Raw genomic sequence first — 22,671 nt, forward strand, 5'->3', positions numbered from 1 at the left:
TTATACGGACAAGAAAAAAAAATTGTAAATGAAAATTTTCACTTTCATTTGATGTACCCTGGGGTCTTCTCAAACCTTTAATACATTTTACTTTCTTGTACTTTCTTGCACTTTTTTAGGGAGTTAAGGGGTGGGGGGGGCTGTTTATCAACGACTTTGTAGTAATTAAGCAGGTAAATACATTATCTACAGACATGTGATTTGTTCCTCTATCGCTAACAAACTAAAACAGAAAAAATATTGACAACCTTTTTTTTTCTTGTACTATTAAAGATGAACGATACAAATATCGCTTCTAATAACATTAATTTCATTCTGATACCATAAGGCTGCATGCAGGATTTTTTGTGTCAATTTATTTATTACTTAAATTGTCAGGGTCAAGAGGTTAATAATCACATGCCTGCAAATCATTGTAGAGAAAATTCCCTGCACAAGTTCTCTCGATCTGTCCAATGCGCTGTTAATAGGAGACAGAAAAAAAAGACAATCAGAATTACACTGTGGGCATTATACATTCCCAAACAAAGTTTTTGGTAAACAATTATTCAATTTTTAAAAACATCACTGTAAAGATGACAACTGTCACACTAAATCTGAGCGACTGAAGCACAAAGGTTGAAGGACATCGATTTGTCTCAATATTTAAATGAATTGATGTATTAGTGTGAATTAAAGCAAAGAATAAAAAGACAGGGATGACACAACACAACGAACATTTAAAAACAAGACATCAGTATGTCTCTCTACATATATATATACACACACAAAGAGTGGAGCCGTGTAAAAGATGTAAAAGACATTTTAGTTAATTTTTGCTGGGAGAGAGGGATAGAGATTGGAAATTTTCATCCTGTTATTAATCTTTTAATCAAGACTAACAAGGAATAAGCTAAACTAAGCATTAACCTTTCAAATAAAACCTTCAAACGACTTCTTTATTGTTTGTTTTTGTTTTGTTTTGTTTTTTTGGGCAGAAGAATTGGCCCGTAGCAAAACATTTAAACCAGAGGCGGGCAAGTTTTACAATGCTGTTTGTAAGAAAATACTTTTGCCCCTGACAGTTCATTCGAAACTGCTGAATGACAATGCTAAGTAGCGTGTGGTTGGTTGATACAAGATATTTTATAATAATTTTTACACCCCAGTCCACCTTTAAGAGTGTACAATTGGAAGTGGCTGTCTGGTTGACTGGTGTTGCTGAACGATGTATGTAAGCGAAAACAGCAGCAAAAGATTTTTCTCCCTCCGTCTTTTTTTTTTTTTTTTTTTTTATCGGCTCCTAGTTCATTAACCCCGACACTATCTCTGGTGAGTTTTAATGAGTTTTCAATCTCGAGGTAGGGGATTCTGAGATCGAGATCCATCATCGCTCACCATGTCTAGTAGTTATGAGTCACCGTGAGGCCAAACTGTACCAATCTGTACACACTGTACTCGGGTAGACTCCCTCATCACACATTCTATGTTCAAGGCAAGGTAAGTTTAGGTAAAGAAAATAGTCCAGAAGAAATCCAATGGAACACAGCTAAATGCTCTCAAAGCAATAGGGTGCAGGATGCATGCCCAGATATGATGTTGTTACCACTGTTCTACTTTCTTCACGCTGCCGCCGACGTGAAGAGTATGGTGGGTGACAGGTCCGACCTCGCTGTCACGTGAGAACAAAGGAAACCCCTCGTCAAGTTGACTAGCGAAACGTGCGTAGAATGTCGCACACTGACACTGGTGGGTAGTGTGAAGTGGGAGCCTGACAGCTCTTTCACATATATTCGTAAAGGTGTATGTATGTCAGACGACTGGAGTAAGGCAAGAGAAAATAGGCGCGAAAAGGAATTTATTTTACTGTTAAATTTACTACAGCAGATATTTTGTCTTCCCTCCGGCCTCATTTTTTTTTTTTTTTTTTTGTAATAAGTGTTATCGGATTTTGATATGATTATTTCTGTTCTCAATTTTTACAATGCAATAAAAAGTAGCTATAAATATGTATTCTTTACTCTTTGAGTAAAATGCAAAATCTTTTCATCCGAAATAAATTCCGATTTTGAGTCAGTCCACGGCAACAGCAGGAGCACAATAATGACCAGAGGTCTGACGACCGTGCCCACCATTAGGGTCAGAGTTCAGCACGCATGACATGACTAATCATCGGCGATCGGCGACAGCGCGGAACAAGAGGCAGCGGTCGCAGAAATCAGTTTCCTTTCCAAGTCTCCTTGATCTCCCTCCCCCTCCTCCTCTCCTTGCCGCTCGCATCCCCCCGCCCTGATCAGCTGGGTCTTCGAACGCCATGTCTCTTCTGAAATTAGCAGCGGCGGTGTCTCAATCAGCGGCAGAAGCACTCTATTGATTTCAGCATGGAACACGGCAGTGCCAGAGAGCATGTGCTTTTCATGCGCGCACGTGTGTGTGTGTGTGCATGTGTGTTATTTGTGTGTGTGCATGTGTGTTATTTGTGTGTATGGTGTGTGCGTGTGTGTATGCTTTGTGTGTGTGTGTGTGTGTGTGCTTTATATGTGTGTATGCATCTGTTTTATGCTTGTGTGTGAGTGTATGCATGTGTGTGTGAGTGTGTATGTGTGCATGATGCATAAGAGCGATAAATGAGACACAACAGAAGATGAGAGACGGATTCTGTGTGTGTGTGTGTGTGCACGTGCGATGCAGAGACTGTGAGACACTGCAGATGTTGACAAGAAAAGGAGGATGTGTAGAGACCGGGGTCGAGATGCAAGAGTAGGGACGTTTGAGTCACATATATCAAAAAGTAATTCCAATATCTATTTTAAACTTACTACAATGACACCTTAGGGATTTGTGGTGGTGAGGATCTTTAAGAAGGTTCAGAAGACAAACACATCAAGCAGACGATAGCTACTGGCCTACCTGAGCATCAACATCTCTGCCTCCCGTAGCCTTACTCGCACCACTAGGTGACGCTTGTGACCGACTCTCGTCATCCTAAGCAACACATTACACGCTACACACTACACAGCACTGAAGGAGCCCTCGGTCAGCCTCCACAGGAGCGCTAGCTAGTCTCGCGCCATTCGCCTCTCACTGACGACTTCCTGCAAAGCATCGAAGATTAAATAGCTCGCACTCTTTTCAAAAGAGCCCCCCCTCCTCCTCCTTCTTTTTTCTGACCTTCAGAGGAAATGGCGCCTGCGGGCGGGTATCTAACAGTGAGTGACTGCACCCTGCGATGTTGTGAGGAGTAGTTGGGAAGGGGGGTGCAGCCTTTCGTCACATCCTTGGCAGCCGGTGGTGTGACATATTGTCACAGGTTTCTCGGTCATGTCTAGCCCCGGGGTTTTGCTTGGTACGGATTTGCTCTTGATGGCAGAATCACTTCCAGACATTTTTTGGCCTAGACCTTTACATTCTTTCACGGCCCTACCACAGAAAATTGAGTTAGTTCTGGGTTATGGCGAGAAGAGGTGTACTTTTTTTAAAAAAACTTTTTTGGTAACAGTATTTTGACGATCAGCATCTACTCTAGGTCTGTTGTTAGCAGTTTACGGATATCGGACGGGAGTCCATAAATTTTTTTACTTTTTCTTAATTTTTATTTTATAACCTGTCGTCGGGATAAATTAAACAATTTTTAAACACTATCCAGTTCTAATCCGACAAAGATTTGTTTCGAACAATAAAGTACCAAGAAAGAGTCTTTTCCCTATCGCGGGTTACATCACAGAAAACGAAAATTTGTTTATTCTAAGCAAGGAACTGAAATCAATTCTCTAATACTCAAAAATGTTCTAGTTAGCCAAAATAATACATTTGTATTTTTTTAACTCATTGAATGCCAAAGGTAGTGTAACTATAACACGTGGTCAACTGTACGCTTACCTTTAATTCATAATGGGAAAAAAGACTTTTAAACTCTCATAAAATGGATTAAATTTTGTGACATGAAATAAATCGCAAGTGCCAAGCGTCTTATTACTATTATCTTAAAAATTAACAGGATGAAACATACCAGCATCAAATGAATTTAATAAAAAGATGTATTAATAGTGAGTAAAGTAGTTAAACTACCCACCCAACTCCCACCACACACACTTATGCAGTTAGGTTTGTTGATAGTAGCTGGTTACAAGAAATATTGCCTCTAGTAATTATTGTCTAAGATATTTTAATACTGTTTTATTTAACTTTTATTTCTATAATATATGAAATACAATTTTCTGTAGGAACACTAATTGCCAACCCTCGGGTGGTAGCATATGAAGCCGACATCTCCATCCCGGACAGAAATGCTTTTTTCTCATCCACAGAATGCCTGATCCCCAAGATGACCAGTCTGCCCACCAGCACCGGGACACACCGGGGAGTATGGTGAGTCATAGTAGAATTATTTATAATGATTTGTTTAATTGAACCGATGGTTGAACCGATTTTTTTGTCCCTCTGTGGCATACATCATTGTTAAGGCTCCGTATTTTTGTTCTACAAATTAGGTCTGTCTCTTAGGGTAGGGGATACCTCTCATCCCATCGACAATGACTGTCTACAAACACAAAAATGTGAATGTGTGAAATAGCTACAAATATTTAGGAATGTACTTCTCACTAAAAATGTAATAAGGAGTGAGCTTTGCATACACGAAATAAAGGGTTACCCGAATATTTTAACCTCTTTAAAATAATTGAATTTCAATGATAGAATCTCTCATGTTAAATCCCAGTGCTAACATTAATCTTAAACAAAAGTAACTGTGAAGAAAAAATTCATAGTTTCGCTGTGCGGCAATGTCTGTACATACATACCAAGGTGTATGTAGATATAGGAGGTCATCTAGGAAAGGTCCAACTATCAACATTGTACAAATGTGCGTTTGAGATGCTTGTACACAGAAAACACAACTGGGTGACACACAAAAAATGTATTATAGAAATAGAAGATAGTCATATCTGATTTGGTGTATACAGCAGGTTTTTACCAAATCAGACAGAAACAGAATGTAGTGAAAAATAGCAATGGTGTTCTTTTTTAAGTGATGATATGCAGCCAGAAAAATTGTATAAATTGTAATATCTACACGGCATAGAAGTGTTAGCTATACCTTGCTCATAATAGTTATTTTGACCTTAGTGCTAAAAAATAAATAAATTAAGTAAATACATGGCTATACAGCCTGTAATCAAACAAACGCCATAAAGATGAAGTTAACCATCTGCACATATTTTAAATGTACAAAACTACTGGTGGCATTTCCTCCAGTCATAAAGAGAACACAGCAGGTGTTGTCATTAAGAAGAAAAGATCATATCCCCTCTGCATCAAAATATAATATAGCCAAAGCAAGTAAAATTAGGCAAAAGCAAATTTGAACGGTAACCAACTAATAATGCCTACTTCGGGATGATTTGGACGAAAGAATATATGAAGGTATCAGCATTTATAATATTGTACAGAATGGGCTTCTATGCCTGCATTCTGAAGACAGAGAACAATGTACATTCAGTAGACTACAAGTTCATGATAATCATGCAAATATTCTTGGTGCCTGGTGGTCACAGATGTATTTCTGGATTTGAATGACATTTTAGATGCTGGTCTTTCAATTCTGCTTTGGAACGAAACTGTTTATTCTTATGTGTCGGTCTTTATACTCTTCTTTGCTTTGTGAATATGTTTTCATCTCCCCCATGTCATAATGATGAAGTCAACGACAGAAAAGACATCAAGTGTCAAATCTCTCTCTCTCTGATTAATAATGTAAATTTTCTGTGTGTGTGTGTGTGTGTGCAATAGTCATAATATAGTAATCCTTTAAGAAAGTGAAACAAAAGAAGTGTGGTTGTTTGATGTACACTGTGGTGGTGGTGGTGGTGGTGGTGGTGGTGCACTAATAGCCATTCGCACAGTACATGTTGCCCTTTTTTAAAAAAATCTGTTTTCAAATTTCTCACCACAAGATTAAATTTTATGCAGCCTTTTTAAAGCATAAAAATTCATTTAAAATAATATTACCCATCATCATCATTATCGGGACAAATATGTTTTAGAGAATGAACTTTTTCATCGTTAGGATTTTCCCAGTGATCACACACACTTTCACAAACATTCCCACCTTCACACAACGCTGACCACAAAGCTGTACTTTGTTCATCATTATTTCTGTTACTGTTATTAGTCCTTATTAACGGAACGATAACATAAATTAATGAAACTAAGTACTATCGGTCCGAATTTTTTAAACTAGGGGACAAAAGCAAAAGAAGGAAGGCCTGAGGACCTGCTACATCACAAACATCACCTCTGATTCTCGTAGTCCAAACGCTGACGGCATATTGGCGTTGTTATAATCCTCCGTGGTGTTGTTGTTGTTGTTTTCGATGCTGTGTTTGGCGGTGTAGGAGCTCGACCTGCAGAAAGCAACGACGACGTCGGACAAAGCTGGAGTAGATCCACCGTTGCCAAGGACAACCGCAGACCGAGGGATGTCTAGTTCCATCCAAGTAACAACCCTAACTGTACTGACACATAGTCACCCACTCAATCCCTCGTGACGACGTGAGCACAAACCGTAACAGTTCTGTCGTCAACGGACGAGGATGACGAAGCTCAGCGGTAGTCCTGAACAAGATACCATCAAAGCTTTATGCTTCGCCAACCAGCTGCAACTTCACTGTCATGGGCGGCACCTTTGCTCCGCAACTGACACAGAAAACGATAAAGGTATCTCAATTTTGTTGTGTCGTTTCCTCCGAAGCTTGGCCACCCATGTGTTCAGCTCGTTTTCTTCGTCTTCTTCCCCGTGAACAATAGAATGTTTACCGTGAGTGACAGTGAGTATACTTGTCCGCCCTCGACACAACTGTCGAGTGTAACGACAGGGCAGTGCAAATCCACAACTCGGACCTGCTGTTGCTGTTGAAGGCTAATTACATCTCCCCACTGGCGACTACCTACGTGTCGCCGACCCCACAGTCCAGAGAAAACTGACCGTCAACACGGCACATGGTCAGAGGTCTTGCGGGTTCATGGGCCAAGTTCCACCCCCGAGTGAGTTGTGGGTACACCGCATTACTACTGAAGGCAGACGATCGGACTATTTTCGTCCCAAACGGCCGCGGGGGGTTTGCGCGAGCCTACAGCGCTCGCCGAACGACAGCGTGAAGGCGGGTACTCGCTGCAGGGAGTCTAGCTGTCAACCAATCAAACGTCGCCGTTCTAGGCTGTGCGCGCGCCGGGCACAGTCGGCGGGTGTGATTGGCTCCGAGCGTTATTGAACGGCGTTTACACCCAGGAGCTGTTAGAGTTGAACGAGTGCGAAAATGAATTCGATCTTCCCCTTCCGTTGTTGGGCTCAGAAGCAAAATATTATCTGACAGAGACAGAAGATTTACTTTGGTTTCTCTGTTTCTCCAGCCGTACAACAACAAAACTTGAAGAGTTTAAAGAGGAAACTAGATAGAAAGAAGAAAAAAGATAAAAGGAAGAAAGAGGGTTGTACTACAACGTTTAAAAAAAATCTCATGAACACAAAAACAGTATTTTATGAACTATCTGATCCTGTCACTGCGAGAGGAAGTGAGAGACAAGGTAGCAAAGGAAACTTGCAGATAATGTTGTGAAATATCTTCATTTGTGAACGAACAAGCGTTGTAGAGAGAAAAATGAAATAAACTGAAAAGCCAGCGTGAATTGTATTCACAAATGGACAGACAAAAATAAAATATCAGTAAAAATCTTATGTCTGTCTTTAGCTTTCACTATCTCTCAAATTAGTTCCGTCTTTGTTATCTCAAATCGCCAAGTTTTAAGCTTTCTTAATCCTTTTGTAATCGGCTTAACAAATCAATTCGTTCTTAACCTGTTTAATTACTTTCTAATCTCTCATTTTTTATATGTATCTACGAAAATCTCTTAAACAGAAGCAAATATTCAAGGTCAGATCGTTATCTGGGTCAAGGAAGCACCCACCACCGCTCTACTTTGACAGTTGACTAACTGCTAAACGTTTGAACTCGTCAACAGAACATAAAAGCAATTTTTATTTCCTTTTTTTCCCCCCCATTCAAACCCCTGACCTTATTTTACCTCCACACTTTTAATCGTGTTTTGCATCTCCCACCCCGTTAAAACACACAGGGGAATATTATCATGGGTGAAAATAGGTTTCCACACACTGTTTCAATGAAAAGGTTGGGTGTGACCCTTTCCTCCCCCGTCTCTACCTGAGGACCAAAGCGACAAGAGTTATTAAGCACTCCTCTTTCAAGCGGTTCCTATCTTCAATCACTCATTAGACAGTTTCAACAGCAAGTGCATGGTGGCAGATCAAAGAGCTACCCTCGGGTGTCGCTGGCTGCACACAGTGGGGTCAAGGTGTTCTGTCTGTGTCTGTCTGGCTGCACACCTAGATGGCGCCTGCACGTCCAAGATGTGAAACACGCGGATACAGACGAGCGATACTCTTTTACCCACTCCACCCTTGGTGTGGCAAATTAGGGGCGAGGAATGGGGGTGGGATGGGACTGACGATGGTACCATGCAGGAAATAAACGTCGGTTGTGACGATTTTACGAATGTGCCTCGCGCTGAGTCATCTCCCTTTGTTTGCAGATGAAACTTCCGTTCATAGCCTGTCAGACCGAAGAGTTCATTGTAGGAAAAAAAGAAGTTAAATCGTCTTTTCGATCTTCCCTACCCCTGCGCACATACACTTTCTCATCAGTCCTAAAGAAGAAGAGAAGAACTTTTTCTTGTGTGTGTAGGTAGACATGAAAAGCTTATGGGTTTGTCAGATATTTTAATTTTATTTATTTTTAATGTGACCTCATTCTTTCATGAGTTGCAAAAATTCTTAAATAAAAAAAAAAAACGCAAAAGAAAGAAGGATGGGGTTAGATAGCACGTGCAGGCATGCTCTCTGTTCTGGTTTACCACGAGACTCACCACGAGTCCTGGTGAAAACCCAAAGCGATTTTTGAAAAAATCCGTATCTCCGATACTTTTAGATGATGTGTGTGTGTCCGTTTGTACAAAACAGAAGCAATTGCCAGACATAGTTGCATAAACATGAAGATAATACTAGACAGTAGTTAGACACTAGCTTGTGCTCATTAAAACCGATTTCTGCGCAACAAGACTTCAAAGCGACTGATTAAGTTGTTTCTCATAATGTTCCTTTATTCATTAAGACCTATCACATTTCATTGAATACGGCTTGTTTATTCTTTTTCTTATCTTCACCGTTCAGCTTTCCTTTCTTCGCTTCCTTAACTCTTTAGTGGAGACAATTACCAGATCCTTTTTCTACCTGAGCTAAGTCCTCCCTCACCTGGAAAGTACAGCTCCTAGCGAGCAAATATTGTTCATTAAGCACACCTGTTGCCGCACAGTGTCATTATTAATGGAAGCATTACCTATTCGAGTCAGTTAGACTTAAGTGGTACTTACCACAGCTTTTGACCAACGAGTCCAGCCGACAGTGGACACTAAGGTAGTCAGATTCGGGGAAAGGAGTTTGGAAGAAGAGCTGATGTGTATGTTTGTACCAGCGACCTGGAGGGCCGGGGTTGGGGAAAGGGGACAAAGATTTGAGGCTTAAGTGGGTATTAAGGGTCAACGAAGCGTAGAGTAGCCGCTTCATCATTAGGGCCTCATTGTGCCCAACCACATCACTGCGGAGGAGATGAGGGGGGTGATTAAGGAGCCGGGGTCTCTGAATGAGGGAGAGACGGCAGAACAAGTGGAGCAGAAAGCAATCAAAGTCCTCAAAGATACTGGAGTAGATGTCTCTGCTACTGACATTGCTGTGGTCCACCGCGCAGGAAAGGCAGCCAGGGGGACCCGACCTGTGCTGGTCAAGTTTGTCTCTAGGCGCAAAAGGAATGAAGTGATGGTAAAGAAAAAGAATTTAAAAAGTAAACCCGGTTACGAGCGCACCTTCATCAACGATGACATCACTCCTCTTCGCGCCAGGCTGCTCGGTTATGTCAAGAGACTGGGCTACATGGGGTGGACTATAGACGGCAAAATAATGTGCACCAAGAAATCTCCTCCTGGACTTTCCCCTGCAGATCATCCAAAACCAATAGCGATCGAGACCCCAGATGACCTCTTCAAGCTTGGGGTGAAGGCTATTGACTACGCCTCTCTTGGGTTGGAGTACCTGTCCGAGACACCGGCAGAGAGTATCTTCCTTGAACCTGAAGACGAAACCCTTACGACCGATCATCAGGCCTAGGCCAGCCCAGGGGGGGATAACTCTGTGTCTTTCCAACTAGCGAGCCAACAGTGTACTGAACATTTGCGACCGGCATATGCACGTTATGACATTCCATGCCGTCGTGGGCCTACGGTAGTAAGTACCTACCCTAAGAAACCTGTGGACTCAGTAAATCTTTTGTCCTGCCTTACCCTGAATGTATGTGGCGTTACCTCGAAGTTAACTTTCCCGGACCTAGAAGACTTGATTAAGTCATACGATATTTGTTGCCTGTGTGAAAGCAAGTTAGACAACACTGATTCGATCCACATTGATGGCTATGTGTCTTTCTACAAGAACCGTAGCAAATGCGTAAGAAGATCGGGAGGTGTTCTTATGCTAGTAAGGGAATCGCTCGCTCAATATGTAACTATTTTTGAAGAGCAAGCTGGAAAAAATAATATAGATAACGATAGTGTGCATTATTACTCTTTTGTTGATCACAAGATAAACCAGGATGCCTTATTTCTAAAAGTAAAAAAGGAAGCCATAGGACAGGATATTATGTTTGTGGGCATGTACATGCCACCTGAAGGGTCACGCTATGTAAATTTAGATGCATTTAGTGAACTCGAGGAGACCCTTCTTGCTCTTAAAACAGAACATATATGTATAATGGGAGACCTAAATGCTAGAACTGGGCAAATCTCAGAAAACCTGAGTGATGAACCACTGAACCCTGATTGTAGTCTCAATAATTATTATGATCTACCAAAACGTGTCTCCCAAGACAAAAGTACTAATAACTATGGTAAAAAACTAATTGAATTATGCAGAAACCTAAACCTTGCAATTGTCAATGGAAGAGCAGGTCCGACAAAAAACACAGGAAAGCTTACCTGTAAAAACTCAAGCATAGTAGATTACTTCATACTGTCTAGAGAACTCTTTAATATAATTGAAGACTTTAATGTCCTAGAATTTAATGAGTTATATTCTGATATTCACTGTCCACTAGAACTCCACCTCAAACTACCCTCCAAACAAAACCTTCAACCCAAAGTACTCCCATTACTAAATGATGATAAAGTAAAGAAGGACACAACACTAAAGAAACCCAAATGGAAAAGCAGAATGAAAGATGACTTTATTAGTTCCCTAGATTCTAACAAGATTAGCCACTTAACAAATGAAGTCAACGAGCTGTTACAAAGAAATCATGAAGTAGACTTACACACGATTGATGCAATAACCCAAGAGGTATGTAATATTATGCTGGATAGTGCTAGTAGATGTGGCCTACTCCCTTATGCCAGCAACCCAAAGAAACAGCAAGTCCCTAGTCAAAAACCTAAAACCAAACCATGGTTTAACCCCAGCTGTCGCAGGAAAAGACGCGAATTCTTTAAAGCACGGCGCCAAGCGAAAACGTGTAACAGCCCAGAATCCCAATCACGCATGAATAGAGCTGGACATGATTACAAGAGAGAAATAAGAAAGCAGTTTAAAACTCTACCAGCAAAAAATGGTTTAGGAAAATCAGACACTTAAGAAGTAAGACCCAAAGGTTTTCTGGAACATTCTGAACAAGAATAACAGTGATAAAATAAAGAAGGAAACCCCAACCTGTAATGAATTTTTACAGCACTTCATGGAGATAAACAATCCTGGCAATTACACACCTGAAACTGACCTACTTGTGAATACCACTGAAACTAGCAATAACTATCTCAACAGTGAAGTAACAGAGAGTGAGGTTGCTAATTGCCTAAAAAAGCTAAAAGGAAATAAAGCTTGTGGAAATGACAATATAATAAATGAATTCTTAAAATTTTCTCAACCAAAGACTCTGACCCTATTCACAGCCCTCTTTAACCTCATATTAGCAACAGGTCATGCCCCCACAGAATGGGCAACAGGTATTATAACACCAGTTTTTAAAAACAAAGGAGAACAAAGTGATCCAAATAACTGCCGTGGCATTACAATCCTTAGCTGTTTTGGTAAGCTATTCACAAGTGTCCTTAATGTACGCTTAAAACATTACCTAGAGGAAAATGATCTCATAGGGCAGGAACAAGCAGGCTTTCGGCAGGGGTTATCCACCCTTGACCACCTATTCACCATGCAAAGCATCCTTGAAATTTTACTAAGTAGAAAAAAACGAGTTTTCTGCGCGTTTATAGATTACCAGAAAGCATTCGACAAGATAGATAGAACTTACTTGTGGAAAAATTGCTAGATCTTGGAGCCAAGGGAAGATTCATGAATATAATCAAGGATATATACAAAAGGCAAAATCCTGTGTTAAGATTAATGGAAACCAGCCAGAGTTCTTTAAAAGTAGTCATGGTGTCAGACAAGGGGAGAACCTATCTCCTCTACTATTTTGCAATTTATCTTAATGATCTGAAAACTCATCTCTTAGCAGACTCTGTTAGTGGTCTCCCAGAACTAGCCAAACTGACACCAAATAACCTCACCCCCCAAGAAACTGATGTGCTTCTTAAATTATTCATACTCCTATATGCAGATGATACTGTCATTTTATCCGAAACACCAGAAAATCTACAGAATGCCTTAGACAGCATGAAAAAATACTGTGACAAGTGGAACCTGACAATTAACTCAGACAAAACAAAAATAGTTATTTTCTCTAGAGGTAAAATAAGAAAGAAACCAACATTTGTTTATAACGGTGAGAAACTTGAAATAGTAGATTATTACTCCTATCTTGGCCTGAAACTAAACTACAATAACAAATTTCTAGTAGCACAAAAAGACCTATATGACAGAGCCTCAAGAGCCATGTTTGCTTTACTGAAAAAATGTAAAAAGTCACAGCTACCACTAGATATTCAACTTGACATGTTTGACAGAATTGTTCTTCCAGTACTTACCTATGGTTGTGAAATTGGGCATCAGGAATTAGTGACATTTGTGGTAAACTACAGCTAAGATTTTATAAAATGGTCTCAAAATAAGAAAGTCCACCCCATCTTGTATAGTGCTTGGAGAGTGTGGTCGCTTCCCTGTTAGTCTTCTTATTAAAAGTAGGATGCTTAGCTTTTGGTTTAAATTGATTAGCAACAGTAATAAACTATCAAGCACTACATATAGAATGCTCTTAAATCTACACGAAACAAACATTCTTAAGTCTAGCTATATCAGTACTATCCAGACAACGCTGCAAACCTTGGCCTAAGTGGAATATGATAAACCAGAAAAGCATAAACATAACAGGTGATTGGTTCAAGAAGAAAGTAGATTGTGTCCTACAGGACCAGTATATCCAGAATTGGTTAGGGGAACTAGACTCCAAACAAATATACTCAAATTTATAGAATGTTTAAAAGCAGCTTCTTACTAGAACCCTACTTAAAAATCCTACCCCCCACATGATTACCTCCCTTTAATAAAAATTTAGGTCATTGAATAACCACTTTCCAGTGAATAAAGGTAGGCAAACAGATATCCCTAGAAATGAAAGGTTCTGTAGACTCTGCAACACCAAGGACATAGGGGATGAATTCCATTATCTTTTTAATTGTAACAAATTTGATACCCAGCGCAAAAAAATACTTACCAAGCTACTATACTCGTAACCCAAATGCTTACAAATTCCAATCCTTATTAGCCTCAAAAAATAAAAAGACCCTCAGTAGACTATCTCAATTTGTAAAGATATTACTAAGAACAGTAAATTAGTTAAATTGATAAAACGTGTGTGTGTGTGTGTGGGATATATTGTACACAGGGATGGATGGGAGTGCATTACCCCTGTGATAAAGAAATTGTAAAGAATACAGAACACCTGTGAAAGAGAGTGAGGGAGAACAAGAGAGTGGTTATCCTATGTTCTGATATGTCCAGATGCTTTAACCTACTCGATTACAATATCCAAGTTCACACGAAGTGACTGGAAAAAGGAAAGAATGAGTGGATGATTTTGAATATATGTGAATGAGAGACACCCTATATTTAATGATAAGAATGTGAATGTATATGCATTGATACTTCCTAATTTCTCAATACCCCCTGGAGGGCGACAGAATAAAAGAATCTTGAATCTTGAATCTTGAATCTTTCATCACTGCTGAGCGCGGAGACCACAGGTGAAAGTTACTGGCGCTCTCTCACCTGACAAGAGTGTGCATGACGAATGGCAGTGTCGACTCTAAGAGCCTTTCATCTCTTGCCGCTGTCGTTTAACGTCGATAGTAACCGTGGGACCAAAAATGGCGAATGTTCATGAGTTAAAAACATAACAGATTTTTTTTAAATGCGTATTTTTCCCTTTTGTTTTATTCTGTCAGACATATTGTGTAGGTAATCTGCATATGACACCTTACACTAAACGAAATTTGATGAAATTATGTCAGACACTAAATTAAAATGGGCTAGAAAAGAAATGTGATGAAAGAAGGAAGGAAGGAAGGAAGGGGTTTTGTGTATCTTTTTTCCCCACACCCACATTCTCTCCATCCCAAAATCACGACTAGCTTTTCTCCCGTCTCCCAGCCCGTCCTTGACACCACCTCCTCTCGCAACAGGTCTCACTCCCTCGCCAGTGGGCATAATCAGCTTGACATCGAGTGTCAATCCCATTAGTCTTAGCCAGCACCCGACTAAAAGGGTCTCTTACGTCATTTGATGACGTAGGAGTGGTCAGCGACACCAGCTCTGCACAAACAACTTTACGTCTCGGCGATACGTCTTTACTACGTTGGGTAAACGTCTGAAGGCGGGTCTCTTTTAAAAGTCTGGGGTCATCCTACGGGAAGTGCCAGGTGCTTGAGTTACGACACTGTGTAGGTTAGTAGACCACAGGTTCTGTCATGTCACTAATAAAAGCAAGGCTGGCAAATTTATTGCTAGGAGCACAGCTGGCAACTTTACTGACGCAGTCACTCAGGAATCAAAACATTTTAGTGTTATTTAACCGCATGATATAAAACCTTCCTAATTTTCCCCCCTCTCGGAGAAAGCTCGTGTATTATTTTAATTAAGCTTCACGATGATAAGCTAACAGTCATTTTCGCAGATGAATGATCATACAAAGTACATCTTCAGTTTTATTACGATCGACTAGTAGTCTATAACAATAATCATCACTTATAGGTGTAAATATAAATATGTAATTATTACCTTGACCTTTTAATGTATTGGTAAATGTCATATCCATTATGTCACATGACTCCATGGATACAACTCAGTTCTTCCATTTACTGTATCAAAGAGCTTGAAGTTAGAGTGTCCACAGAGAAGACTGTCGACATTTGATGGCTGGCATTGCAGGAACTTAAAGAGGTTAATCGCAGAGATTATGGAAATTAGCATCTTTTGATGAGCAAAATCTATTCGGTTTTAAAAAAAATTACTCGTGTGCCTGCTTTGAACTGAACATCAAAACCGTTGCTTTCATTCCATTAAAAATTATGGAACATTGCCCAGGCTACAGAACTCTATAATCGTCTTGGTTTTCTCTCATTCATTTTTCCTTTGTCTCTCCCTTCACCTTCCACAGACCCAGACAGTCTGTGAGCAGTCAAGGAGGATACCTCTGAGGCAAGTATTAGGCGGATTTCTCTCTTTCTGTACAGAGCCTTTAAAGTGTGCGATGCAGGTCTCAAACAAGATGGACCAAATAATACTGATTGTTATATAATGAATGATGTTCTTGTGGGTACGTTGTTATTTAATATTGATGACTTATCTCTTGATATGAACCAATGGTGGTGTCAATAAATGATCAAAGGTCTGTCCTTTCTCGTGATTATTCTCTCTCTACCCTATCCGATGTTAACTAGTGTCCTAACATCTTACAATCGTCAGTAAAAATCTTTTTGTCCACCTGAGACTTTGTGGAATGTGAGGTTAAAATTGAAAAAAAATATTTTCTGATGACAAACAGCGGACTATTTGCCAAACTTTGTCGAAAAGTGTAATCAGTTATGCAGATCCTTCAAAGACCACGTGCGGCCATGTAACGTACCTAAGACATTGAAGTCGTTCACGAATCCAATACACTCCAACCCTTCACAACATTTCACGGTGATATACCTCCTCTCCTTTTACCTTTACTTCATCGTTCGCAAAGAGCCACATTGTCTTTGCCTTCAGGAACACTTTTAGGAACATTTAACCTTATCTTCATTCTTATTCCCTCATCTAAGTATCTAAACCATGTAAAAAATATAAACATATATTTCTAACTAGAGACTCCTTTGGCAACAGCAGCTAAAAGAAAAAGTAAAAGACAAGAAACAAAACAAAATAAAAAAAAAAACCAGGCCGAGCCAGTGGTGGTTTGGCTTTAAACACAAAGCCTGTCCAGGAAATGAACGGGATAATCTCCCTTTTCTTTTCATTTCCCTTCATTTCTGTTCAAACATGATGAGACACAGATCTTTTGTCAAAGGAAGGAAGGAAGAAAAATGGGGGCGATCAAAGAGAGAAAGAGAAAGAGAGAGCAAGGTAATGTCTGTTATTGATTTCCATGAGTGGAGAGTACCACGCTGAGCTAGCAGCATGAAAGCATCTGCACCATCCCCCGCCCCCATGTGCATTCGATTGAACGCATACAGTGATGCTCACTTGCAGTTTGTGCACCTGCACGTGTCACACCATCAGCACACGATAACATCCATCTCTGGCACACTTCTGTTGCCACAAAGTTAAAGTTTGGTTGGTTTTTTTTTTGTTTGTTTGTTTTTTGTTTTTTTTTTTGTTTGCTTTGTTTAGTTTTTTCCTTTTTTTTTCTTTTTTTTTTTTTTGTTGTGTGTGTGTGTGTTTTTTGTTGTTGTTGTTGTTGTTGTTGTTGTTGTTGTTGTTGTTTTGGGGGTTGTTTGTTGTTTTTGTGTTGTTGTTTTTTTTTTTGTTGGTTGTTTTACTTGGCCCCTTTTGTTATTGTTACTGAATTTAGCAAACCTCTTTAAACATAAGGCTCTTCAACTAACTTATTGGTGTTTTACGCCGTGCCAGCGGCTAAGGCTATATCACAGCAAGGCAGCCAGCCCTGTAAACAGATGTCACTTGCAGAGAAAGAACAAGGTGCGGGAGACGAGATCTGAACCCAGAACAGCCAACCTTCGCTGTGTTAGAGACAAATTACGGCACCGGACCGCCCTATAGATAGGTAGTGGTGGTAATGTTGTTACAACCGATCCAACCCGAAGACAATATATTTAGTCAACAGAAAGGCAAGTCATCAGCACACCTGCCACTTAAGGGCATCGGCGACAAACAGGTTTTAATATAGAGACCCATCAACCGAAACGACCGCCGCTCTGCCACTCCCACGAAGAGGGTGTGAGTGCGTCGACGGATGCGACGATGAAAAAGGATGCTGGCGAAGAAGTGCCGACACCAGAGATGGACCAGCGACAATTTGAAACTGATATCATGGTACACTTTGCACCTGTTACACTGATCCTCGTTGAGAGACCATTAATGTCCAAGCGCGAAGGCTGTTCGTGACACATGTTGGGGTACTTGTGAGGAAGAAAGAGAACCATGCATGAGAGGAAGAGGCGATGAAAAAGAAAGAAAAAAATTCCAGAAACAGACATAAATAAACTGAACTTTCCCGGGGTTGATGTACATTAAATTCCACTTATGTTGATAATATTAATTATTAAATTACAGAACGAGTTTTCCCGTGTATGGGGTTAGCACAGTCCACGAAAATCGACAAACGAACCAACAGTTCAACAATGAAGAAACAAAAGAAACAGAAAAAGACATCGTGGCAAAGCTAAACACAGTGTGGGGAGGAAAATGAAGAACAGAGGAAGAGAGGACAAGAGGATCGTGGCGTGCACTCAAAGAGGCAACTAGCAAGAAGTAGGTGGTGAGTAAAACTGATGTGCTCGAGGACATTGACGATGCCAGTGACGATAGGTTCCAAAAGAATTCCCAAAATGCGATGATCATACTGGTGAAGGTGATGTTTATAAGTGAAACTAACGACGATAGTGATGACGAAGAAGAAAACAGCAGTGAAGAAAGCAAGAATTGATGGATGATGGATTCTCTGGGATTTGTGATGGTTGTGATGACAAAGACGATGATGGTGGCATCAACTTTGTTCTGCCTGTCTGAGGTAAGGATGACACTCGTGTTTGCACACAGCCCTGACTCGTACTCTCCCCCCAAACCCAGGCTAGCCGGTGCCTCCAGACAATCGATGAGCTCTAGTCACAACCAGAACCTGAGTTATTTCCCTTAGTCTGCGAGTGCCAGGCCTGGCGACATGTGCTTGTCTCCATCGCTACCATTCCAAGCAAAATAAGTAAATCAATTAATAACACAGGCACATCCCAACGCACCTGAAATTCGTTTTTGGCAAAGTACTTCAACGGTCTTCTCTACTGTCTGTATTTACTCACAATGAGCACAAGCCATGAGCTACAATCGACCTCGGTTTTCGTTGCTGACATATTTACATCAATAACAGCGGACATCAACTGAAAGGCGATGCATCGTCACAGTCCAAGCTCCTACTACAAGGTATGGGTCAGCCGAGACCACACAGGATAGTGCCCACTGCTTAGAAATCCTTCCAATTCGTCTAAGTGGTGTAAACTAATGGGGAAGGAAAATTACGGGTGGACAGTAAGATTCCCCGCGACTAGGTTACGGGGCTCGGGTATACGGGTGTAAATATTGGTCCTGTGTGACCTGTCACCCACCTGTCAACGAGGGCCGCGGTCGATTGCTTCGGGGTGATTAGGTCGCCACCCATTGTCCAGGGAGTCCTAAAGCACTAAAACCTTACGCAAGACAGGACCGAAGTCAAGGGAGCAACTCACGACTGATGATTTAGGGTGCGGGAAGAAGGGTGTCTCCAGAGAACACCGGAAAGCGCTGAGTGAGGTCACGTGTCAGAGGGTATGTAAGAACCCTTCAGGCTACGTTACTCTACTTGAAATAAAGATGTCAGTGTCCTACCCTTGAGTGCTAGTCCCTGGAGAAAAACTTTTCTAAAGAGAAAAGAACTTTCAGACAGAAGGTCCAAGATTAGTCAGAGCAAGATCGACTTTGGCGCCGCCATCAGCGGAAATGAGGAACTTACCTAAGATCTCTTCATTCAACTTGTTGCATGTCGTCGCGGGGAAAGAAAACAGCATGGCTACAGCAAGTTAGACATTTCTAAAATTATAGATTGTTCGTGTCCAAGAGTGTCTCCAACGTGTCTAAGTTGAGGTCAGCATGTCAGGTTGGACATTTACTGTACAGGGAATACAACAGAATACAGGGAATACAACTTGGAACTTATTTCGGTTTGGGCCTGAAATAGTGATAAACCACCTCATAACCCGTTAAACCTGCCACCTTAGTCAACTGGTTTATTATCAGGTGCTGAAAGCGCTTTAATATCACTACCCATTATCATCTACACCCGCATGTGCTTGAGAGACTGTGGCCTGTAAGTGAAGAGGAGGGTTAAAGGCCGAAGTTTTGTGTCCGGAGGAAAGACAGTGGTATCGCCCGTGCGAGGGAAGGTAGGAGTACACGCGGTGCTGACTATTTGTGTCCAGTCGTCTCAAATTACTACTGTACCTGGACAAAGGCGGGGTAGAGATCAGAGGCACCGCCGAGTGGCCTGGCCATAAAACGTCTTCCTTACCCGACCATTGTACTTGCCGCAGGGTCTGAGCGATGAGGCGAAACGGCTTCTATGTGAACACACTGTCACTGGCTCTAATTCCTAGCAATGCAATGTCTTTCTGAGCTGAGTACTTGGTGTTGGCGGTTAGAAAGCTGAAGTGAAACGGTTTCCAACTGAACAGAAATGAACTGAAAGTATTAAATATTAAGAGAAAAGAAAGATGTACAGTATGTTCAGATAGAAGCCGTTTCGCCTCACTTTTCTTAGACCCTACATCAAGTACTAGTCGGCTGAGAAAGGCGTTTTATTGCTAAATATAGTTTGCAACTGAAACTCGTTTAATTTATTTACACAGTTTCAAACCTTTCGATCCCCCTTCATCTCATGATTTACGTAACATTCAGAATCCACTGAAAGTCACTGAGCTCTTGCAGAGGTTCGCTTTTCTACCTTGTGCCAGTTTTTTTTTATCCCAACTTTTATACTTTTAGCAACGTGCCACCTCTCGTTGATGTTTCTTACAACTCTAGTTCTCACTAACTTATTAATTGCCAGGTTACGGTCGAGAACTTCCTCTTGAATGATGGCATCTGAGGCTCCTGGGTGCACATGTCATCCTCCGTTAGGACAACCAAAGATGATCAGCACATGTCCACCCATTTTTGAAATCTTCACTTTGAGCCAAGAGGTGCACGAGACTGAATGTGTATGCACGTGACCTACAATGTTATTCACCTTGTCGTACTCACCAACAGACAAATATGGACCGTGGGGCCGCTGTTGTAGATGGTGGATGGACTCTGTGTTACAGGTGTGAATTGTTGCCTATTTGTAAAGGTACGAACATTGCACTCAAAACAGATGTATTTTATGTCAGTCACCAGGGGAAAATATTGAATATTATCATCCCTTATGAGTGAAGAAAGATATAGAGAGATATAAACAGATAGACGAAAGCATTCAAAATAAAGTTTTAAAATGCGGTTGTCTTTGTGTTTGTGTCATTTCCGCTGTTCATCTCTTTCTCCCTTATTTTTATTTGATGGAGAATACATTCAATTGTCGGTCCTAACCCTGACAGTATGTTCAGTTGCAAACCGTTTCACTCCAGCTTTCTAACTGCCAACACCAGTACTCGGCTGAGAAACACGTTTTATGGCTCGGTTTATCGCTTGCGATCTCCACCCTGCCTCGGGGCCAGGGTAGCAATTAGGGAAAACTGACCGCTGGTACTGACCCCGTGTACTCCTACCTTCCCTCGCACGGGCGAAACCATTTGAAAACACGCCCATTTCGACTTCGGCCTTTAATGAAATCCCCAGGTCAGCTGGCGGAGGATGGGGGAGGGGGATGCAAGCGAGGTCAACTCTGAGAGGTGAACCGTGTCGGCGCCACCTGCACACGCAGTCTGCTGACTGTAACTTCCCTTGACTAGGATTTCAGTATCACGGCTGACCACTCATCTGTCGCAATCGTTCTCGAGTAAACCATTTATGGTAAAAGCTAATATAAGCCTGTAAGATTACAGACTGAAATTTGCCTTTTTGACACTTATCTGAAAATAGGACTTCTTGCTAAGTATTAAGTATTATTAGTGCTAAGTATTATTCAACATTTTAACCGAAAATAAATAACATATTCTCATCTGCAAAATATACCAAGCCCACAAAGAAGGATTTTATTCTATTTTTAAAGACAGTATTTTGTGTAATGAGCTATATTCTTTAGTAAACTTTGGTAAATTGTGTAATATACCATGCGCAAATGCTTACAAACTATAACTGTTATTAAAATACAACACTTATAAGAATATTTTATTTTGTTATGTCTTGAGAGCTTACCGTGGGTAATTTATTTGTGAATTATTATCTACTTTCCCCTCCCTTTTCACCAATACACTGAAGGTTGGCTGTCCTTGATTCTGCTCTCGTCTCGGGACCTTGTTCTTTCTCTGCAAGTGGCATCTGATAACAGGGCTGACTGCCTTGCCGTGATATAGCCTTACAGTTGCTGGCTCGGCGTAAAACACCAACCCCCCTTCTCCACATTGAAAGTAGAATATTTCTGTTACATGTAATCATAGACATAAATAACAAACAGAAAGCAAATAATAAACAGAAGAGGTTTTGTGAGAGTTTCCTCTTCATTCCACCCCAGAACACGACTACTTTGGCGCGTTACCTGACCCAGCAACCTGCGCGACCTCGGTGCGCACGGTGATACCGATCCCGCGCTGGAGCGGAAATGACGCGGTGAGACGCGTCAAAGGCAGGGAGCCGTGTGGTTGTTGCGAGCCAACGGTCGCGCCCTTTCTTGTCACACCCGCCTCCAAACAAGATCTAGGCATTACACGTTGTGCAGCGGGTGTTTGCACAGGGCCCCAGCGCGTTTTTCATGCACATAATTAACACAGCGCTGCCTCTTAGTCCTCTCAATAGCTCCACACCACCTTTGACCCCTTCCCGCCATTCATGAGCAGCCAGCGCCTGTGAGTGGAAATCTATGAACTGCCGCGGTCGATCGGGGATAGGGAAGCGCCATAGAAAGTGCGCCAGGTGGAACACTGCGGGAAAGTGTTGCCAATGAAACGAGGTGCATGAATGTCGGGTCGAGACCGACCCCCCGACACACACCACCTCCATCTCGCGAGTACATCCGGGGTTTGGCTGAATGACTTTCTGTGGATGGGCGCGCACTGTCGGAACTGCGGTCAATACCCCGTGAACTTTCTCACAAAGGCGCTCGCATGCACGCTCGCATCCCCCCTCACACACACAGAAACATGTTTTCACACCTTAATGATCGTCATGTTACAGCAAGCCATGGAGGCTAGAAAAAAAAACGGAAATCTGAACAAATCTATTTAAAGCTTTCAACTAAAAATGTT

General features: G+C 41.3%; 1 protein-coding gene across 1 annotated transcript in view; it reads right to left on the minus strand.

Moving 5' to 3' along the window:
- Window positions 1–7,461, minus strand: part of LOC112573303 (transcription factor AP-2-epsilon-like) — a 43,696-nt gene extending 36,235 nt beyond the window's left edge. Inside the window, 2 exon segments of the mRNA XM_025253532.1 lie at window positions 404–460; window positions 6,272–7,461. Of these exon segments, the coding sequence (XP_025109317.1) occupies window positions 404–460; window positions 6,272–6,469 (255 nt within the window). The 5' untranslated portion in view covers window positions 6,470–7,461.
- Window positions 7,462–22,671: the final 15,210 nt, after the last annotated feature.

This window comes from Pomacea canaliculata, linkage group LG10 (assembly GCF_003073045.1).
Source record: "Pomacea canaliculata isolate SZHN2017 linkage group LG10, ASM307304v1, whole genome shotgun sequence".
NCBI lineage: Eukaryota > Metazoa > Mollusca > Gastropoda > Architaenioglossa > Ampullariidae > Pomacea > Pomacea canaliculata.